Here is an 18,961-nt window from a genome sequence, read left to right as displayed (position 1 = left end):
TCTTGTGTGTTTTACAAATATTCTACACAAGTCCTTGAGATCATACTTACAGCTTTAGCAAAAACACCCATGATTTCAGGAAATTGGTGTGTGAGAAGGGCTATCATTGCTGTAGAAGAACACAGTCCTGCTGTAAAATGGATGAAAAAGGGAAGCTCCTTCTTGGGATAAACAGAAACATGATGAAAGGCTGCAAAGGAAAAAAGAAGGAATGAATTTAATTTTAGAATATGGTGTAAACAACAAGTCTTAATATTTTCAATTAAAGCTATATACTTAAAAAACCAAAAAGAAAATATTTTTAAAGAAAAAACAAGTTGTCTCCAGCAAAGGAAGGTAAAAGAAATTAATCCATTATTAATTCCAGCATCAATAGTGTATGCACATAGCCAGATGACTATTTGGGGGTCTGGGAACAGGATGGTATCGTGGGAAAGAACATTGATTACAAAGTCATGCTGAGGTGGTTTTGAAAAAGAGCTTTGTCACTTATTAGCTGTGTGATCATGAATAAGTTGCTAAACCCTGTAGAAGTTGCTATGGAGTTGTTATGATGAACACTGTAAGTACTTAATAAATGAAAGTTGTTATTAATTCTTGTTCTTTGGAAGCTGAGACTAGTATAAAAAAACAGACATGTCATAGGGATTTCCTAGAACCACAGTTAATAATTTTACCCATTTATTAATATGTTCTATATATGATTTTCATTGAGCACTGTAAAAATTAAACTAGAAAACCAAAGCCCTAGGATTCTGGCTATAAATGATCCCTTGTCTTATTTTACCACATTTACATACTCAAGTATTATTTTCCTAGTGACTGCAGATTTCATTACCAATTATATTCAAGTATTTATATTTTATTTAAAATTTGAAAATATCTGAATAATAATAATATGGAGATGAGCCTATTATGGTACCTGACACACAGTAGGTACTCAAGAAATTTCTGTTAAACTGAGAACTAGTCTAAGACTTAGAATAGCTCAGGAAGTTGACTGCTCAGGACTGGACACTAACCCAGGAATTCCTGATGTAATATCCTGCATTAGTAAGGGATGACTAATTCAGTGCTGAACCAAGGTCAACTATAAATTTCACTTTTTTAAACATAATGATTAACAAAGAGGATTATACCTAATCTTCTTTCAATATCTTTATGTATCATATTATATTAAAAATGTACATAACAAAAGTCAAACTCATTTGAAAAATCCAGAAAATTTCCATAAATTTGAGCCATGTTGAAAGTAAAAACACAATGGAGCTGAATTTTTTTAAAATTAGAAACATTAGCAACTGTAGACAACATTGTGCTTTCAGCACCCAAAGAACCAGCACTCCCTTTTACCCTATCCCTCAGCCATGAAGCCGACTTCTTCCAGCAAACCAAGAGAAACAAACTGGTATTTCAGAAGGCAGCGAATAAGATAGTAGAATTAATAATATTAGGTAAACAGTACAGCATCTTATGGCTTATAAAGTTCTTATTTGATTTTTTTTCCATAACCTTGAGATAGACAGTCTTCTTCCCATTTTATAAGGCAGGAAACTGCATAGCTTTAGTGGGAACATTTTCTAAAATATGAGATTTTTATACTGTAGGAGAGAACTAGTTATTTCTTTTTGGATTGCTTTCTGTAGATTCATTTGTCAGTCAATGTTTGGCTAATACATCAATATAATGGATGACTGACTAGTACAGAAACACTCCCTTGGAACGAAAGTTCAAATTTCATCACTGGCTTGTAGAGAAAAATTTATCAGGAGGCATAAAAGATGAGTAAATAGCTATGTGAACTAGGGGAATAGTTCAAGTCTGAACTTATGAGGTCCACAAGCAAATTCCAGAATGCTGTAAGTCATATCAAGATTGAAGGAGAATTAAAAGCAAAAAAAAAAAAAAAAAATTAAGTACTCTTGGGTATTAGAACTCCACATTATTAAAAAGTTGTTCATTCTACCACAGCAAGAGACAGAAAAAAATAGGAATTTATACTTTAATCAAACAAAATCCTCCAGTCCTCTACTTTTACTTCCTGGAGTTTGCACCCTACATGGATTTAGAATTAATACAGGCTTGCCAAAATACAAACTGTCTGGTTGTAGCTTATAGCTCAACATATAAAGATAACTCCTGTTTTATTCACATCGATATGTAAAGTGGTAGACTGGGGTTGTGGCTCAGTGGTAGAGCATTTGCCTAGCATGTGTGAGGCACTGGGTTCGAGTCTCAGCACCACATATAAAATAAATGAATAAAATAAAGGTCTATCAACATCTTAAAAATATTTTAAAAATATGTAAAGTGGGCTTTATATTAGACAACCCTTAAATAATTTATAAAGAGGTATTATTTTAGTTTAAATGTGATAGTCTATTATGATATACTGTTGCAGATTCATGTTCCATAATTAAAGACCCATTTCTTTGCCTTGAAATCTTTGTTCCTTTTAAAAGAGAAAAATAAGAATAACACCAAATATTACTATTCTCACCCTATGAAAAAAATGAAACTTCACTATTGATCTCCTAATTGCCAGTCAATAGATTCTTCTCAATAATTGCCTTACCTAATATCTCAGATACTCCTCCTTATTTGGAAATGTCTTCTTCCTTTTGGTTTCTAGGATATCTAGTTCTGGCTCGTGTTCTGGCTCTCTGACCACTCCTTCACCAAGTCCTCAACTATTTTCCTGCCATCAATTCCTTAGACATTTTTGTGCCCACATGGTTCTACACTTAGTTCACTTCTTACACTACACAGTGTCCCTTAGTGATCGCATTCTTGCCTAAAACTTCTTTTGTTATCTAGAGATACATAGAGAAAGAGATATCAGAACCATAGGCAATTTTATTTACATAGCCTGGTCTTGTCCTTAGGCCACAGCTAAATGGACCAGGAATGAACATGGATAAATCTGATTCTCTCTTCTAGTAGGATTGAGATATTATTCATTCTGTATTGTTTGCACGAACAATGACATGTAAACACAAAGCAACAGGGGCATCAAGTTAGACCTCTTGAGTATCTACAAAAGGAAAGCCAAACTGCAAAGAGAAAGATATAAAAGAGTAGATAAACTGGGAGAAGCAGAAATAAGAAGTCATACAAAAATAAGGGGGCAGGGGCTGGGGATGTGGCTCAGTGATAGAGCAGTAACTAGTGTGCACAAAGGCCTAGGTTCAAACTCCAGCAACACACACACACACACACACACACACACACACACAAAGGGGGCAGGATGAGAAAGGGAAAACAGAAAGTGAGAACAGGAAAAACTGAAAAAAGATAGCCAAAGGTATGCAGATAACTGACTGCTAGAAATCCTGATGGCCATATGCTTCTTTATCATGTCCCTTATGAGGTCTAACTGTTTTAAGTTGTTGTTTGGGGGTTTTCTTTTTTTTTTTTTTTTTTTTTTTTTCTTTTTTTTTTTTTTGGGAGCTGGGGATCGAACCCAGGGCCTTGTGCTTACAAGGCAAGCACTCTACCAACTGAGCTATCTCCCCAGCCCTGTTTGGGGGTTTTCTGATAACTTGGTGTTTTTCCAACAAATTCCCATTCATGTTGAAGTTAATTTGAAGTGGTTCTCTTTTACTTACACACGAAGTATGTCTCCAATGTTTACTATGTACATATCATGTACATATACTTTACAATATACATATATTTACAAATATATCTTAGACACATATATTATAGATACAAAATACAAAGACTTAATAATGTATATATTATGTAAAATATTTAAGCACATATATATACACACATAAATATATACACATAAACATGTATGTGTGTACAAATAAGTGTGAGATTATACAAGCAACATAATCAAAGCCTGAACTTATTTATTTCCTCCATCTCTATTCCCAAACCTGCTCCTCCTGCTGCAGAAAAGATCTGCCATTCTCCCAGTCACCGAAGTCAGAAAATTGAGATTCATCCTTGATTTCCTGGACATAATCAAAGCCTGAACTTATTTATTTCCTCCATCTCTATTCCCAAACCTGCTCCTCCTGCTGCAGAAAAGATCTGCCATTCTCCCAGTCACCGAAGTCAGAAAATTGAGATTCATCCTTGATTTCCTGGAGAGAGAGGCTCAAAGTTTCCTTAAAATCTATTCCAGACACACATTTAACACATTGTTTATCTATCAGTATTTCTATTAACCACAAGCAGCCTAGGAGTTCAGAATAGGGTAAGGAGGAAAAGGAACTAATTTTTAACATTTCGTGAGTACTTACAATGTGTCAGGCATCTTTAGAAGAATAAGTTAATGAATCTAATTTGAACAACATTTATTGAATTATCGATTTTTATGGTGTACCTTACAGAGATACAGGGACAATAAAGAGAATCCTGGCCTTCGAAGAGTTTCTAATGTGCATATTATGATTACACAACCAATGTTATTCTTCATATACAACTAGAAGAACAAAAAGTTATATTCCATATATGTGTAATATGTCAAAATACATTCTACTGTCATGTATAACAAGTAAGAACAAATAAAATAGATCTATATAATAAAAAAGAGTTTATAATCTAGAAGAGGAACTCTCAAAGTGCTCAGTGTACTTATTTCAGCAGATGATGGAAAATAAACGACCCCAGCAGAGAAATAGCAGCATAGTTTGCCATAACTTCTCCACCAGAATTTTCATCTATCTGAACTTTTCAGATCATTAAATTTGATGGTTGTAAAACTGCAATTTTACTTCTCTAGACTTCAGTTCTAATGGTTCAGTATTGTAAAAACTGGCACAGGTTTTCATCATATGAGAAAACATGGTACTGATGTTTAAACCTTTTCACAAGCTTATTTATCAGTTAAATCATAAAATGATTTAAAAGTTAAACAGAAATTTAGCAGTTCACAGAAAAGGAGTGGGGCCAAGTTTAGATTATTCAAGAGTTCCGTTGAGAGTTTAATCTTTCTTCCTAAAGACAGTGACTGGACTGAAATTCTCTAAGCAATTTTGAACCTACATATTTCTCGTTCTTCTACTTCTTCTCTGACTCTTCAAACTGGGAAAGGTAGCCCCTCCAACTCTGTTCTTTGTAAAGACTATTTAGAGGCTGGGGATGCAGCTTAGTGGTAGAAACTTCCCTGGCCAGGACCTTGATTCAATTCCTAGTACCACAAAACAAACAAAAAACTCTTCTGGCTAATTTGAGTCTTATACCTTTCCATAGAAATGTTAAGGTCAGTTTGTTATTTTTTGCAAAATCACTCCTGGGATTTTGATAGAGATTGTATTAAATCTACAGATTAATTTGAAGAGAACCTTCAACTAAATATATTGAATATATATAAATATATTCAATCAATCAATATGAAACATCCCTCCATTTATACAGATTTTTCTTTAATTTGCCAGCAACTTTGTATTTTTCAATATAGTTGCAATTTTGTTAAATTTATTCCTAAGTAGTTTATTCTCTTTAATGTTATTAAGATTAGAATTGTTTCCTAAATTTCATTTTTATATTGTTCATTGCTAGTATACATATAGGATGTTTTTTCCTGCAGTGCTGGGAATCAAACCTAATGCTTATTAGGCAAGTGCTCTAATACTGAGCTATACTCCCAACCCCAATATTTGAATGTTGGTCTTATATTCTACAATCTTGCTGAACTCATTTATTTGTTCTAGTAATATTTTTATGAATTTCTTTGGATATTCTACATAGGGGATCATGTCATCTGTGAATAAAAGCAGTTTTCTACTTATAAATGACTTTTTTTTTTCTTTGTCGATTACACTGGCTACCACCTCTAGTCCAAAGTTGGACAGAAGAACTGTTATCTTGCCTTACTTCTAATCTTAGGGTAAAAGCATTAAGTATGATGTTAATTCTTTTTTGGAGACACCATTTATCAAGTTGAGAAAGTTCCTTTCTATTTGTAGTTTAAGAGTTTTTATCATGAGTGGGTGCTAGATTTTTGTTAGATATTTTTTCTGTATCTATGTCCTTTACCAGCACAGTGTGTCATGTTTTCAGATATTAAACCAACTTTGCATTTGTGAGGTAAATCCCACTTGGTCATGGTATATAATCCTCCTTTTAAATTGCTGGAGTCAGTTTGCTTAAACTTTGTTGAAGATATTTGTGCCCAGATTCACAAGAGCTATTGTTATAGTTTTTTTTGTGGTACTGGATATTGAACCTAGGGCCTCATGCATGCTTGGCAAGCACTTTTCCTTTGAGCTACATCTCTAGCCCTAACCCATTTTATTTTATCTAGAGACAGGGTCTCACTAAATTGCTGAGGCTGGTCTTGATCTTGCAATTATCTTGCCTCAGCCTCCCAATTAGCTGGAATTATAGGAAAGTGCCATCATGCGAGGTCTTAGTTTTCTTTTCTTATTATGTCTCTCTCTGGTTCTGATATCATCAAATGTGTTAAGGAATGTTCCCTATTTTCTGAAAAAGAGTTTGTGAAGGGTTGGTACTATTTCTTTTAAAAAAGTGTGTAAGAAGACTGCTCTTTTTATCTTTACTTTTTGTGTACTTCATTGCATCTAGCACAGGATTTTGAACAATATTTGAATATCAATTGAATTATGAAATTAGTCCTATAAATGGTTATAAAAGTATTTAAATAGTGTCCCAAATATCAATAAGAAGGACTTTTAAAATGGACAAAACTTGGGAAATGCTATGGTTTCATTGTGGTTTGTATCCCCTCCCCCTGAGGTTCATGTGTTGGGAATTTGGTACCGAAGGTGGCAGTACTGGGAGGTATAACCTTTAAGAGGTGGGGCTTTGTAGGCAGTCCTTAGGTCATTGGTGGCATGCCCTTGGGACAGATTGTGGGAAGCCCATCTCTCTCTTTCTGCTTCTAGTTCAAGATGAAATCACTTGATGTTCCTGTACATCTTCCTGCCACTGCTATCTGCTTTCAGACATGATGCTGCTAAGCAGCAGCCACGATTGCAGAGTCTACCCAATGCCATTTGAAACTCCAAAACTGTGAGCTAAATAAATCTCTTTCTTCACAAGTAGCCTATGTCAGGTATTTTGTGGTAGCGATGAAAAGGTAACTAATACATAAAACAATCTAAAAGTGATCTAAACAATTATAAGCTTAAGAAACTGAAATATTTACTTACTAGGTAACAGCTCTCTATCAGCAGTCTCTGTGCAGCTAGGATAAGGGTAAAATAGATGTCCTTTCTCTAATGGATATGGAATCATTCTAAAAGCTGAGGAAAAAAAAATACATATGTTGACATTCAATTCTATCTTATATACCATGTAATATACGCTATAAATAAAAAAAAACTATCTTGGAGACATACTTTTATACAGTTTTTACATAGTATTTTATTTTATTTCTTAGAGATTTTAGATGAAAGACACACACAAAAAAGCAAAACAATGAAACAGGGAAAGAATAGGAAAGACTTAAGTACAGAACTATAAGTGTCTAGACTGACTAGAGTAAAGGTACTGGCTGAGTCCTTTGTCTCAGTCCCCTCATTATAATCATGGACTCCACAAGCATAAATTCTGCTCCTAAAAGGAATCTTCATAAAACTATATTGTTTATAATTATTGTGGTCCTAACTGTTGGCAACCTACATGAGTTCTAACTTCACATGTGAGTTTCACCAAAGTTTTCTATGAATAGACCTTAATCTAGTTCAAGGATCACGAAAGTGCATCCCTTTGGCTAGATCGGTCCACTATCTGAATTTTTGTTGTATTTTGTTTTGTTAGGGATCAAACCCAGGACATGGTTCATGCTAGGTGAGCAATCTAACCTACATTGTTTTGTTTGCTTTTTTTAAGACAGGGTCTTGCTAAGTTGCCCAGGCTGCTCTCAAACTTGCAATCCTCCCTAAGCCTCCCAAGTAGCTGGGATTATAAGTACACATCAGTGCACTTGGATCCACACTATTGTTGTAAATAAAATTTTATTGGAACACAGACATGCTTTCATTTACATAGGTCACTTCTGTGCTATAAGAGAACTGAGTAGATGTACAAAGACTAGATGGCTGCAAGGTCTGAAATAATTACTCTTGGCCCTTTACAGAAAAAGTTTGTCCATGCTTAATTTAGATCATCACCAATTTTGCAGAGAGAAATCCTTATTGACCTATTACACTAAATAGTCATCAAAATCATGATAAGGTTTTTGTTTTTTCCTTAGAGGTTGGTTCTAAAAACTTTTGTCAAAATACAGATTTTGTTTGCCACAATAAATAGTAGTTATTTGCCCAAAGGTATTCAGCAAATCAATTATAACTTGAAGAAATCATTCATTAAGATGCATGAAACACAGTATAAATCATATACTTATTGAAAATTCCCTATGTGTCAAGCAGAAGGCCAGGCACTGAAGATACATACAAGATGAATGAGATAGAGGACCTGGTTTTGAGAGGCTTATAGACCACTAAGACAAAGTCTAATTACTCAAAAACATTTAAAAAAATTCAGCTACTCAAGTATATAATCTCAGGATTTTTTTTTTTTTTTTTTTTTTGCAGTACTAGGAATTGAATCAAGGGGCATTCTGCCACTAAGTTACATCTTCTGCCCTTTTTGAAAAAAATTTAAGACAGGATCTTGCTAAATTGCACCAGTTGGACTTAAATTTGTGATGCTCCTGCCTCAGCCTCCTGAGTTGCTGAGATCACAGGCTATTGCCACCATGACCAGCTCATGATCTGTTTATGAATCTTATTATTGTCGATGTCAAGCACAGAGTACAACTGTTAGCAAATGATTAATACAGAGGTCCCCAAATTTTCTTGGTTCAAGGACACATGGTACCCTTTGTGTCTTTTATTTTTGTTTGTTTGCATGTTTGTTTGGTTGGTTGGTTGACTATTTTTTGGGAGGAGGTACTAGGGATTGAACCCAAAGCCTCACATGTAGTAAGTGTGTTCTATATTTTTGTTTTGTTTTGTGGTGCTGGAGACTTGAACCCAAGTTTTCATGCATGCTAAGACATGCTCTACCACTGAGCTACTCCCTCTGCCCTGTTCTAATATTTTAAAAATTGATCTGGTTTTTTTGGGGGGGTGGTACCAGGGATTGAACTCAGGGGCACTTGACCACTGAGACAGTCCTATTTTTGTATTTTTATTTACAGACAGTTACATTGAGTTACTTAGTGCCTTGCTTTTGCTGAGGCTGGCTTTGAACTTGCAATCCTCCTGCCTCAGCCTCCTGAGCTGCTGGCATTACAGGTGTGTGCCACCTCACCCAGCTTTTGTTTTGTTTTTAGATGTGTAAAACATAAAACTATTTTCCTCATGACTACTATCAACTCTATTCTCATTTTTTAACTGTGGTAAAAATACATGTAATGCAAAATTTACCGTTTTAACCACTTTTGTATCTAGTTCAATGGTGTTATATACATTCACATTGTTGTGCAACCATCATCACCATGTATCTCCAGAACTCCTCTATCTTTCCAAAATGAAATTCAGTATACATTACATCATAATTCCCATTCTCACCTTTCCCCAGCCTTCTGGCAATCACTAATCTACTTTCTGTCTCTACAAGTCTGACCACACTAGGTACCTGCCTCATATAAGTGGAATCACAAAACATTTGTGTGTCTGCCTTATTTAATTTAGCATAATATTCTCAATTAGTACAATAGTACAACCATACTAAAAAGATTATAAGCCAAAAGGGTATACATTTCATTTTCTTTCTTTACATTTAACTTAAATGAACAAATGGCAGAATACCATGATAGTTTCTTGATCTGCTCTTCTTAAATGTGGCATTAATATAAACACTCTAACCATGTCTTTTACAATAAACCAAAGATAATGCTACTGAGCTCACTCTGAAACCAATCTAAACCACAAATCCTTAGAGAAACTTAGACAATCTCATTTAAAAAGTCTGCCCATGAATACAGTGAATAGTCAGAGTAGTATTACATTTGGAAAAGAATACTTACTGCCTTCCCATGTACACTGCAACAGATTAAGAGCACCTTCTATTCGTTTCCAGTGCTGAAGATGAAAGAAAGCATAGGCAATTGCTTCACTATCACCCCGCTTCAAAATGTGTTCTGGAGGTAAAATTAAACTTTTCATCTCTAGTAAATACTGCAAGAATAACATGCACATACACAAACAACAGAAAAAAGAAATGTTAAACTGTGTTAAATTCAAAACACATTCAAAATGTTATAAAGTCAAATTAATGAAAAACACATTAATCTTCATGAAATGACATGACAGTCCTACAGAAACTTGTGCATAAACTGCTTATATATGCAAATTCTAAAAATCCAAATGTTCCTGTACGTAAAGATAAGGCAATAAATGGTTTGTGACCTTGTTAAATACAAATGGAGACTCAAGCTGAATAAATAATGTGAGAAAATTTTTAAATGGAAATTATCAAATATAGTTTTGAAATAATACTTTGTGACAACATTCAATTCTCTTTTTCTTTTATTCCCACCTTATGGGTAAAAAAACACTTAACTGTGGAAAAATGTAAATAAATTAATATTTATTGAATGCAAAGCACTGTGCTTATTAGGGAATACCAAAAACAAAAATAAAACACAACAAAACCTATTCTCTGGACCTTCATATCATAATGGGACAGATTTCTTTTTATTATTATTATTATTTTTAGATGCTGATAGACCTTTATTGTATTTATTTATATGTGGTGCTGAGAATCAAACCCAGTGCTTCACACATGCTAGGTAATGCTTTACCTCTGAGCCACAACCCCAGCCCTGGGACAGATTTCTTAAGTAAGTAAGTATAACCAAACTGGGTTAAGTACTTTAATAGAGGTACAATGTACATGGCCACAAGGATAGGAAATCACTTTTTTTTTAAACAGCTTTGTTGAGATAAAAATTCACCTTAGAATTCACCCAAAGTGTAAAATTCAATGGTTTTTATTATATTCACAAATGCATGCAACCATCACCACAATCTGAGAACATTTTCATTACTTCAAAAGGCAACTCTGTACCCTTTATCATTCTCTACTCCCTCATTTCCCTAACCCCTTTAAGCAAACACTAGCCTATTCTCTGTTTCTATAAATTTGCCTATTCTGGACATTTCATATAAATGGAATCATATCACAGAGGTCCTTTGGGGCTATTTTCTTTCATTTAGCATATTTTCAAGGTTCATACAGGTCATAGTACACGTTGGTACCTCTTTCCTTTTTGTGGTTAAATAATATTCTTGTGTGTGTGTGTGTGTGTGTGTGTGTGTGTGTGTATTTTAATTCATCAGTTGACAGATATTTGGTTATTTTTACCTTTTAACTATTATAAATAATACTGTTATTAACATTTGTGTACAAGTTTTGGTGTGAACATGTTTCATTTCTTTTGAGGAATTAGCTTGGAGAAGAAGTGCTGGGTTGCATGATAACTACGTTTATGAGATATTATGATTTAGGGGCTAGAGATAAACCATTTTATGGAATTTGAGCTAATATTTAAAAGATGGGTAGAAGGTGGATAAGCACACTGGGAGTAGGGAGTGAGGAGAAAAACCAAAGGACATATTTTACACACAGGCTCATCTTGAATACAAGCACTAAATCAGGATAGCATAGGGCAAGATGCATTTAAGGTATTGGTAAATGTGCCTATTATAGTCTTATCAATTCTTCTTCATATATCTAATTGAATCTCTCTCAAATGCTTCAGGAAAACACTCATCCTAATATTATAATCCATAACAAAAGAAGTATAATCAGTTATCACAAATCAAGTATAATACTTATAGGAAGAAAGATACAAAATTAACCACTTACACATTAACTTTACTATTAAGTGCTCGACTTAAAACAAAACTTTTTAAAAAAATCTTTAAACACTTCCTCCAAAGACTGAGGCCAGAATGCATTTTCCTTCTATAACCAGTCTGAAACAATTTCTTTAGTTCTAAACAACTGGATATTAATTATGAGTCTTGTAAGTTCCACACCATATTCACTTTTTTAATAAAATTAAAAAGAGAAACATTCCAGATATGTCTCAGAAGAGATATTCTCACACTGCAAGTTAAAGAACCCCACATTGTTATATAAACTGAGGTAACTATAAATTGAATAGCTGCATTTGTGAAACACTTAAAGACTCTTATAAGCAATAAAGTTCCAGGGGGAATCTTAAAAACAAAAAGGTGTATTGGTTTCAAAATTTAACACTTAGGTTATTAATTAATATGTAGATACTCATCATATTCATATATCAGAAATCATTTTTTTCTTCTTTGTTTATGAAATGTGCCTCTCTAACCATTACTGAGCTGATGCCCATCTTTAATTACTTTTACTCTTGATGTCTCTCTCTGGCTCTGTCCTCAAAGTGTAAGAATGCAGTCTGCTCATCGATTTATTTTAGCAGATGTCACAAACTATGAGATTATTTACTAATCCAGTTTGGGGACTTAACATTTCCCATTCAGATTCTTAAAGGAATGCAGCAAAGGTTGTGTCCTGGTCAAGCAAAGCCCATTTGCTGCCTGGTTGAGTTTTTTCCCCTTAGTGCCTTGGGCCTATATTCAAGAGGGTAATATTCTTTCTAATCCTCTCTAATCCTTGCCCATTTTTTTGAAACACAGTAAAAGATCACTCACACCAGGCGGCTGTGGGAAAATGGACTCAAATAGCTGACCTCTGACATGACTCCTTATGCTCTTTGCAAGTGCACTAAGAGCTTCTTCAGTAGGATGCAAAGAAAATGTGGTAATCAGTGCTTTCACAATCAGAATATCTCATTTTCAGAAGAAAATTATTTATTTCTTAAACCAGGTACTTTTGATTAAAATTCTGCTTTATTTTATAGAGAAGAAAAAAAATATTCCAACTCATTTTCAAAAAGTTTAGAATCTAAAAGTTTAGTTTAAAATCCTAACATGGTAAAAATTTACTATACTGATAACACTTAGAAAATGTAAGCCAAGTTATTCAGTTAACAATGATTCAGTAAAAAATGTATTTCAGAAAATATCAATCTGATTTGTCAAGAAAACACTTTTTGAACTGTAACCTATACTTTCAGTGTTAAAAAAAATCTAAGTGTCAATTCAGATAAGAATGAACAACATATGGTACCCTTTAGGAAATTATAATTCAGGATTTTGTATTTTAAAACATTTTACAATTTAATTATTTTTTAAGATCTTCCTTACACTACCTTATTATTATTATTATTATTATTATTATTATTATTATTATTATTAACCAGCAAATGTGCTTTTCAATTTGACTTTAAAACAAGACAATTTTTCGGTTTCCAATTTGACACTGAAATAAATTTGGCTCCCAAAATATAAGAGAAAAATTTCAGCTTATGAAAAACGTATCTAAAGAGCTCAGGGCAAGTTCATAGTAGAGGGTGTGCTGAGCGTGCATAAGGCCCTGGGTTCAACCTCCAGTGCACGCATGTGCACAAATACACACAAAGGAGCCTTTAAATAAGTTATAGGTTTATTATTTATTTTATCACCATCGCAAAGTAGTATTCTAGAATTTCTGCTGCATATGCTATAAGTTAATGCACAATAAAAACTATATCTTTCATATTCTACTACAGCACCTAGAATATTAGAGTACCCAAAGCAAGGACCAAAATAATTAACTGAGTTGACCTGATATACACTGCTAAATTATCTTCAGTTTTTACTTAAAGATACTTTCTAACTCTCTGGGCAAATTAAAAACAAATGAAAATAAAACCTAAACTCTTGCTACTCAGCCTTTACTTTTTTTTTTTTAATATTTTTAGTTGTAGATGGATACAATGCTTTTATTTTATTTATTTATTTTTATGTGATGCTGAGGATTTAACCCAGTGCCTGATACAAGCTGGGCAAGTGCTCTACCACTGAGCCACAACCCCAAACCCCTGCCTATGCTTTTCTAAGAAGAATATGGAAGGTTACAAACTGAAGAGTGGTTTGTTTGATTTTGGTCTTTTTTACTGCTTAGAAAAGTACATGCTTAGTATACAAAAATACATGCTTGGTGTACTGCAAATATAACAGAGCTTGGCAGTAGAAAATAGTATACTAAATGTTTGGAGAATAAAAGAACAAAGAAAATAGAACAAAAGAATAAAGAAAATAAAGATATTAATTTGTTTGTCTAGGTTTATTTTTTATGTATAATATACATTTGTGTGTGTGTGGTACTGGAATCCCAGGGCTTTGCATATGCTAGGCAAATGTTCTATCACTAAGTTAAACTTCCAACCCCCACATATAATATACTGACTCCATTTTTCTTCAAAAGTAGGATCAAACTGTTATGTATCATTTTTTACTTCATTTAATATATCTTGTAATATTTTTCTCTATACAAATCTAACATTGAAAATTACTATAGTCTATTAAAAGTGGAGTTAAACTGGGCATGGTGGCATGTCTGTAATCCCAGCTACCTGTGAGGCTGAGGCAGAAGGATCTCAAGTTTGGGGTCAGCATAGGCAACTTGGTAAGACCCTGTCTCAAAATAAAAAATAAAAAGAGAGCTGGGAATGTAGCTCAGTGATAAAGGTCCCTGGGTTTAATTCCAGAATTGCAAAATAAATTTAAAAAAATAAATGTGAATTATTTCCATAATATAAGAAATAAGATCATATTGGATGGAATTGTACTACTATCCTTAAAAGATAAAAAATAGTATCATTAACCAAAAATTGCAAAACATTAAAAAAAATGGCTTAAAAAGTTCAAGAAATTAAGGGCATAAAATTTTACTCTCTAAGATGGTCTTTTAAATTAAAGACATGTCTATTTACCAATATTTATTGAGTATTTGTCATGATAGGTACAGTATTAAACATAAAATGAATTAAGAGCCCTGCTCTTATTCACAGGGTATAGGGAGCAGACACATAGCTGAGACCAAAAACAAAGAAACAAAAGATATGATTGAAGGAACAGAGGAACAAACCATTATCTCTGCTTGAGAAAAATGGGACAGACTCTCTTTAAAAGGAGATAATAATGGGGAGGGGCATGGGCAATGAGTAGGAACTTGCCAAATAGAGAAAAGATTGAGCATATATATAATGGTAGTGGAATATGATGAGACATGATTTATTATTATGAAGAGTGACACTGGAGATAAGAAGCAAGGCAGAAGTGACAAGGAGTAAGGATGGGTACCAGACTGTGAAGGGCTCCTATATGTGTAGTATAAGGCGTTGGTCCTTATCCTGTAGGTAACAGGGAATAAGTAAGGCTTTAACCAAGGTAAGATTTAGTAACTAGGTAGACAACTCTGGTGATAGACTGAGTGAAAAGGGGCTGATGGCAGGGAGACCACCATAAAATCTGCTTTAATAGCTCACACAAGAGATGATAAAGTATTGAGGTGATTTGTATATGCATAGAAAATGCCTGGCAATATATACCCCAAATACATAGTGGTTACTTCAGAGAAGTAAAATTGGGAATTAAACAATTGAGGATTTTTTACATCACAAACTCCTGAAAGTGAATTTTTTTTCCCCAAAAGCATCCACTGTTTTTATTATAATAACGGTATTTTTTTTAAGTATAGGTAGTGAGTGGACTGGGGATATAGCTCAGTGGTAGAGCACTTGCCTAGCAAGTACAAGGTCCTGGGTTCAATTCCCAGTACCTCAAAAGAAAAAGAAAAGTATACGTCGTGAAATTGCACAATGGTGATGAAAAGTAGCGATGGATAGATATGAAAAACATTCCAAAGGTTATAATATGAATTGGTAATTTGCAAAGGGCAGAGGTAAAGGTTAATTACAAGAAGAAGATAATAAAGTCATAAATCAAAATAAAGAAGGAAGAAGAGACAGTTTGGGAAAAAAAACTTTGAAAATAAGTTCTAAAAATTCAGTTTAAGATAAGTTAAAATGTCTTAAGCATGCATGTCAGTAAGGATTTTCACAACCAGATGGAAACACAAGTCTCTAGATGAAAAGGGAAGCCAGAGTTAAAAGACACCAATTTGGAAATTATCAGTAAATAGAATATAGCTGAAGACATGAATCAAAGCTAGTATCTAATATGTGCTGCAGGATCCTCCATACTACCTCTGAATGATTCAATAGTTATCTGTAACAAATGAGAAATTACTTGGGACAAGACTAGTGTTCAACATACTGTATTCAAATAACTATTTTAGTTCTTTGCTTTTCACTAAAAACATTAAAAGATTAAAGCTACTTTTTAGCTATAACTAAACACTATATAGTATAACTATTTTTAGTATAACTAAATACTATTTAGTATAACTAAATACATACAGTATTGTATACTATATGATCAGATGGTTTCTTTTCTTTTTCTTTTTTATTTCCCTTGTGGTACTAGGGAATCGAACCCAGGGTCTCATGCATGGATGGTTTCTTTTATGACTCTAAAGCCATACCTATGCTTACACTCAAATTCACTTTAATTTTGAACAGCTTTGATCTTTATAATTTATCTCTAGATTACTTTTTTTCTATTACTTTGTAAATCTTATAACAGCTTTTGACCAAAAGCAATATAATTCTGACCTGAAGTAATGATAATGCTTTATAATCTTCCTCTTAAAAGCAGAGGTTAAAGAAAAATCTCTCTGAAGACATCTGAAATTAAGGCACTGCTCTTGATCAGTCATGCACACAAAGAACCAATTTATCTCTGCAATTAGTGTTCTCAGTGCACATTCTATGAGATCGGACAGGCAGGCTGAATGCAATAGTCTGTGTGGATATGTATTAGGGAGAGACTAAAGATAGTTCCCAGATAGAAAGTAAACAGAATTGCTATGTGAATAAAATATGGAAAACATAACTATCGTGTTTCCCTGCCCGCAGAGAGACACAACATGATCCTGGATCAAGGCTTTATTGTTAAAAGGAGTCCATCCTACTTCTTCTATAGCCTCAGGAATAAAGGGAAAGTGACCTTATATGGAAGGGAAAGGGAAGAAGGGTTACAGAAGGCAATCAAGATAGGAAAACTCCCTTCCACATCATCCTACAGAGCCACATGTCAAGAGATAAGCATTCCATATCTCAACTCTCCTATTTAGGTCACAATACAACATAATGGAAAGGCAAAGGTCTCACTGTGCTCTAACACTACTTTTCTTGTTCTTTTACTTCTGCTCTGCCACGCAGAATCTCAATTCAGTGCAGGGCTCCCTCTTATCTTTTATATGTGCCGCTAATATAGGTAGTTTAGCCAATGAAAGGCTGCTAAAGAGGTACTATCATCTATATTGTATAAGACTCCTAACATCCTACATGCTTCCATTCCTGTCAATCAGAATGGATTTTAGGTCCTATTAAAACTCACCTTGTACTTATAAAAGGTAAAAGGTATGGTTTTTCTTGATAAAACAACACTAAAAACAGTTTTATTGTAAAGTAAGAAATAATAATGTTAAAAAGCTACAGATATATTCCTAAATATGTACTCAAGTTATAGAGTTTTTACTAAACAAGTTTTCATTATTGTTTTATTTTTTAATCTTGTACTTTTGTTCTTTCCCTGAGGACTTCTATAAGGCACAAATTATTCTAAGTGTTAATTTAATTCATTTTAGTTTAATCCCTATTTCATTATCCTTACCTTCACCTCAACACAACAAAGAACTCCTCAAATCTTACACATTCTAAGACTCTAAATGCTTAAATAATATTCATGGGGATACAAACAGAGAAACAACACGTATCACATTTGTTTACAATAAAAAAAATATTCATGGGGAAAGAACATACTAGTAAAGCTCAAACAAAATGAGAAAATGACTACTATGCTAATCAATACTGTTGCCTCAAATTCAGATGCTATGTTAAGAACTTTACATACATTACCTTATTTAATCAGAAGACACAACACTTTTACAGTGCTTCCTATACTGATTTGGATTCTTTTTTATTATAATTTAAAATGCACAGATCTTAAATATGCACTTTAATGAGTTTTAATAAATGTAGAAAAGTAATGAACAATCAAGATGCAGTATTCCTATCACTTCAGAAAATTCTCATTTGCAGTTAATTACCCACTTTGATAACTTGAGGCAAACACTTTTAATTTTTATCAGCACAGATTGCTGTTTGCCTTTTCTTGAACTTCATATCAATGGAATTATTATCTACTTGTGTGCATTTTATTTTTGGGTTTCATTCATATTTTGCTTGTATCACTAGTTCCTTTTCAATTGCTGAATAGTAAGTATCCCACTGACTATACTGCAAATTGTTTATCCATTTACCTATTGATGGACATTTGGGTTGTTTCCACTTTGGGGCTGATATTAATAAAGCTGCTATGAACATTCATGTTCTTGTCTTTTTGTGGACATATGCTTTCATATCTCTTAGGAATATACCTTGGAGTAGAATTGCTGGGTCACAGCTTGAAGCATATGTTGATAAGAAATTGATAGTTTTCTGCCATGCATGGTAGTGCACACCTGTAATCCCAAAGACTTGGGAGGGAGGAGTATTGCAAATTCAAGGTCAGCCTCAGCAACTTAGCAAGACCCTGTCTCTAAATAAAATATAAAAAAGGAGTGGGGATGGGGCTCAGTGGTTAAGCGCCCTTGGGTTCAATTCGAAGTACCAAAGGAGGGGGAAAAAAGAGAGAGAGAGAGAGAGAGAGAGAGAGAGAGAGAGATTTCCAATGTGGTTGTGTCATTTTATAGTCTTAGCAATAATGTATGAAAGTCCTCTCATTCTTACCAATATTTTATCAGTCTTCTTAGATTTAGCCATTCTGGTAGGTGTGAAGTGGTACCTTGCATTTCTCTGGTAACTAATGATGTTAAGCACCTCTTTACTGTTTATTGAACATTTTAATACCTTCTTTTGTGAAGAATCTGTGTGAGGCTTTTGCCCATTTCTTTCTTTCTTTCTTTTTTTTTTTTTTGGGTGCTGGGGATCGAACCCAGGGCCTTGTGCTTACAAGGCAAGCACTCTACCGAATGAGCT

The 18,961-nt window shown here is 33.8% G+C and overlaps 1 protein-coding gene and 1 non-coding gene across 12 annotated transcripts in view; one reads left to right on the top strand and one right to left on the bottom strand.

The window, feature by feature from the left end:
* The window catches only part of St7l (suppression of tumorigenicity 7 like), a 214,677-nt gene that overhangs the window by 123,506 nt on the left and 72,210 nt on the right, over positions 1-18,961 (bottom strand). For all 11 annotated transcript variants that reach the window (XR_007109290.1, XM_047557026.1, XM_047557024.1 and 8 more), the window contains 3 exons: positions 9,953-10,103; positions 7,128-7,220; positions 51-190 (listed from right to left, as the gene is read on the bottom strand). Coding sequence is in view for 10 of the 11 variants with exons in the window: in XM_047557026.1 (XP_047412982.1) it covers positions 51-190; positions 7,128-7,220; positions 9,953-10,103 (384 nt within the window). In the remaining variant the exon portion in view is untranslated. The remainder of the gene's footprint in view (positions 1-50; positions 191-7,127; positions 7,221-9,952; positions 10,104-18,961) is intronic.
* On the top strand, positions 15,569-15,641 carry Trnaa-agc (transfer RNA alanine (anticodon AGC)). The gene has a single exon. It is a non-coding gene; the product is annotated as a tRNA-Ala (tRNA).

This window comes from Sciurus carolinensis, chromosome 1 (assembly GCF_902686445.1).
Source record: "Sciurus carolinensis chromosome 1, mSciCar1.2, whole genome shotgun sequence".
NCBI classification, from domain to species: Eukaryota; Metazoa; Chordata; class Mammalia; order Rodentia; family Sciuridae; genus Sciurus; species Sciurus carolinensis.
The sequence above is the reverse complement of the archived record's forward strand: the minus strand, read 5'-3'. Positions and strand labels throughout refer to the sequence as shown.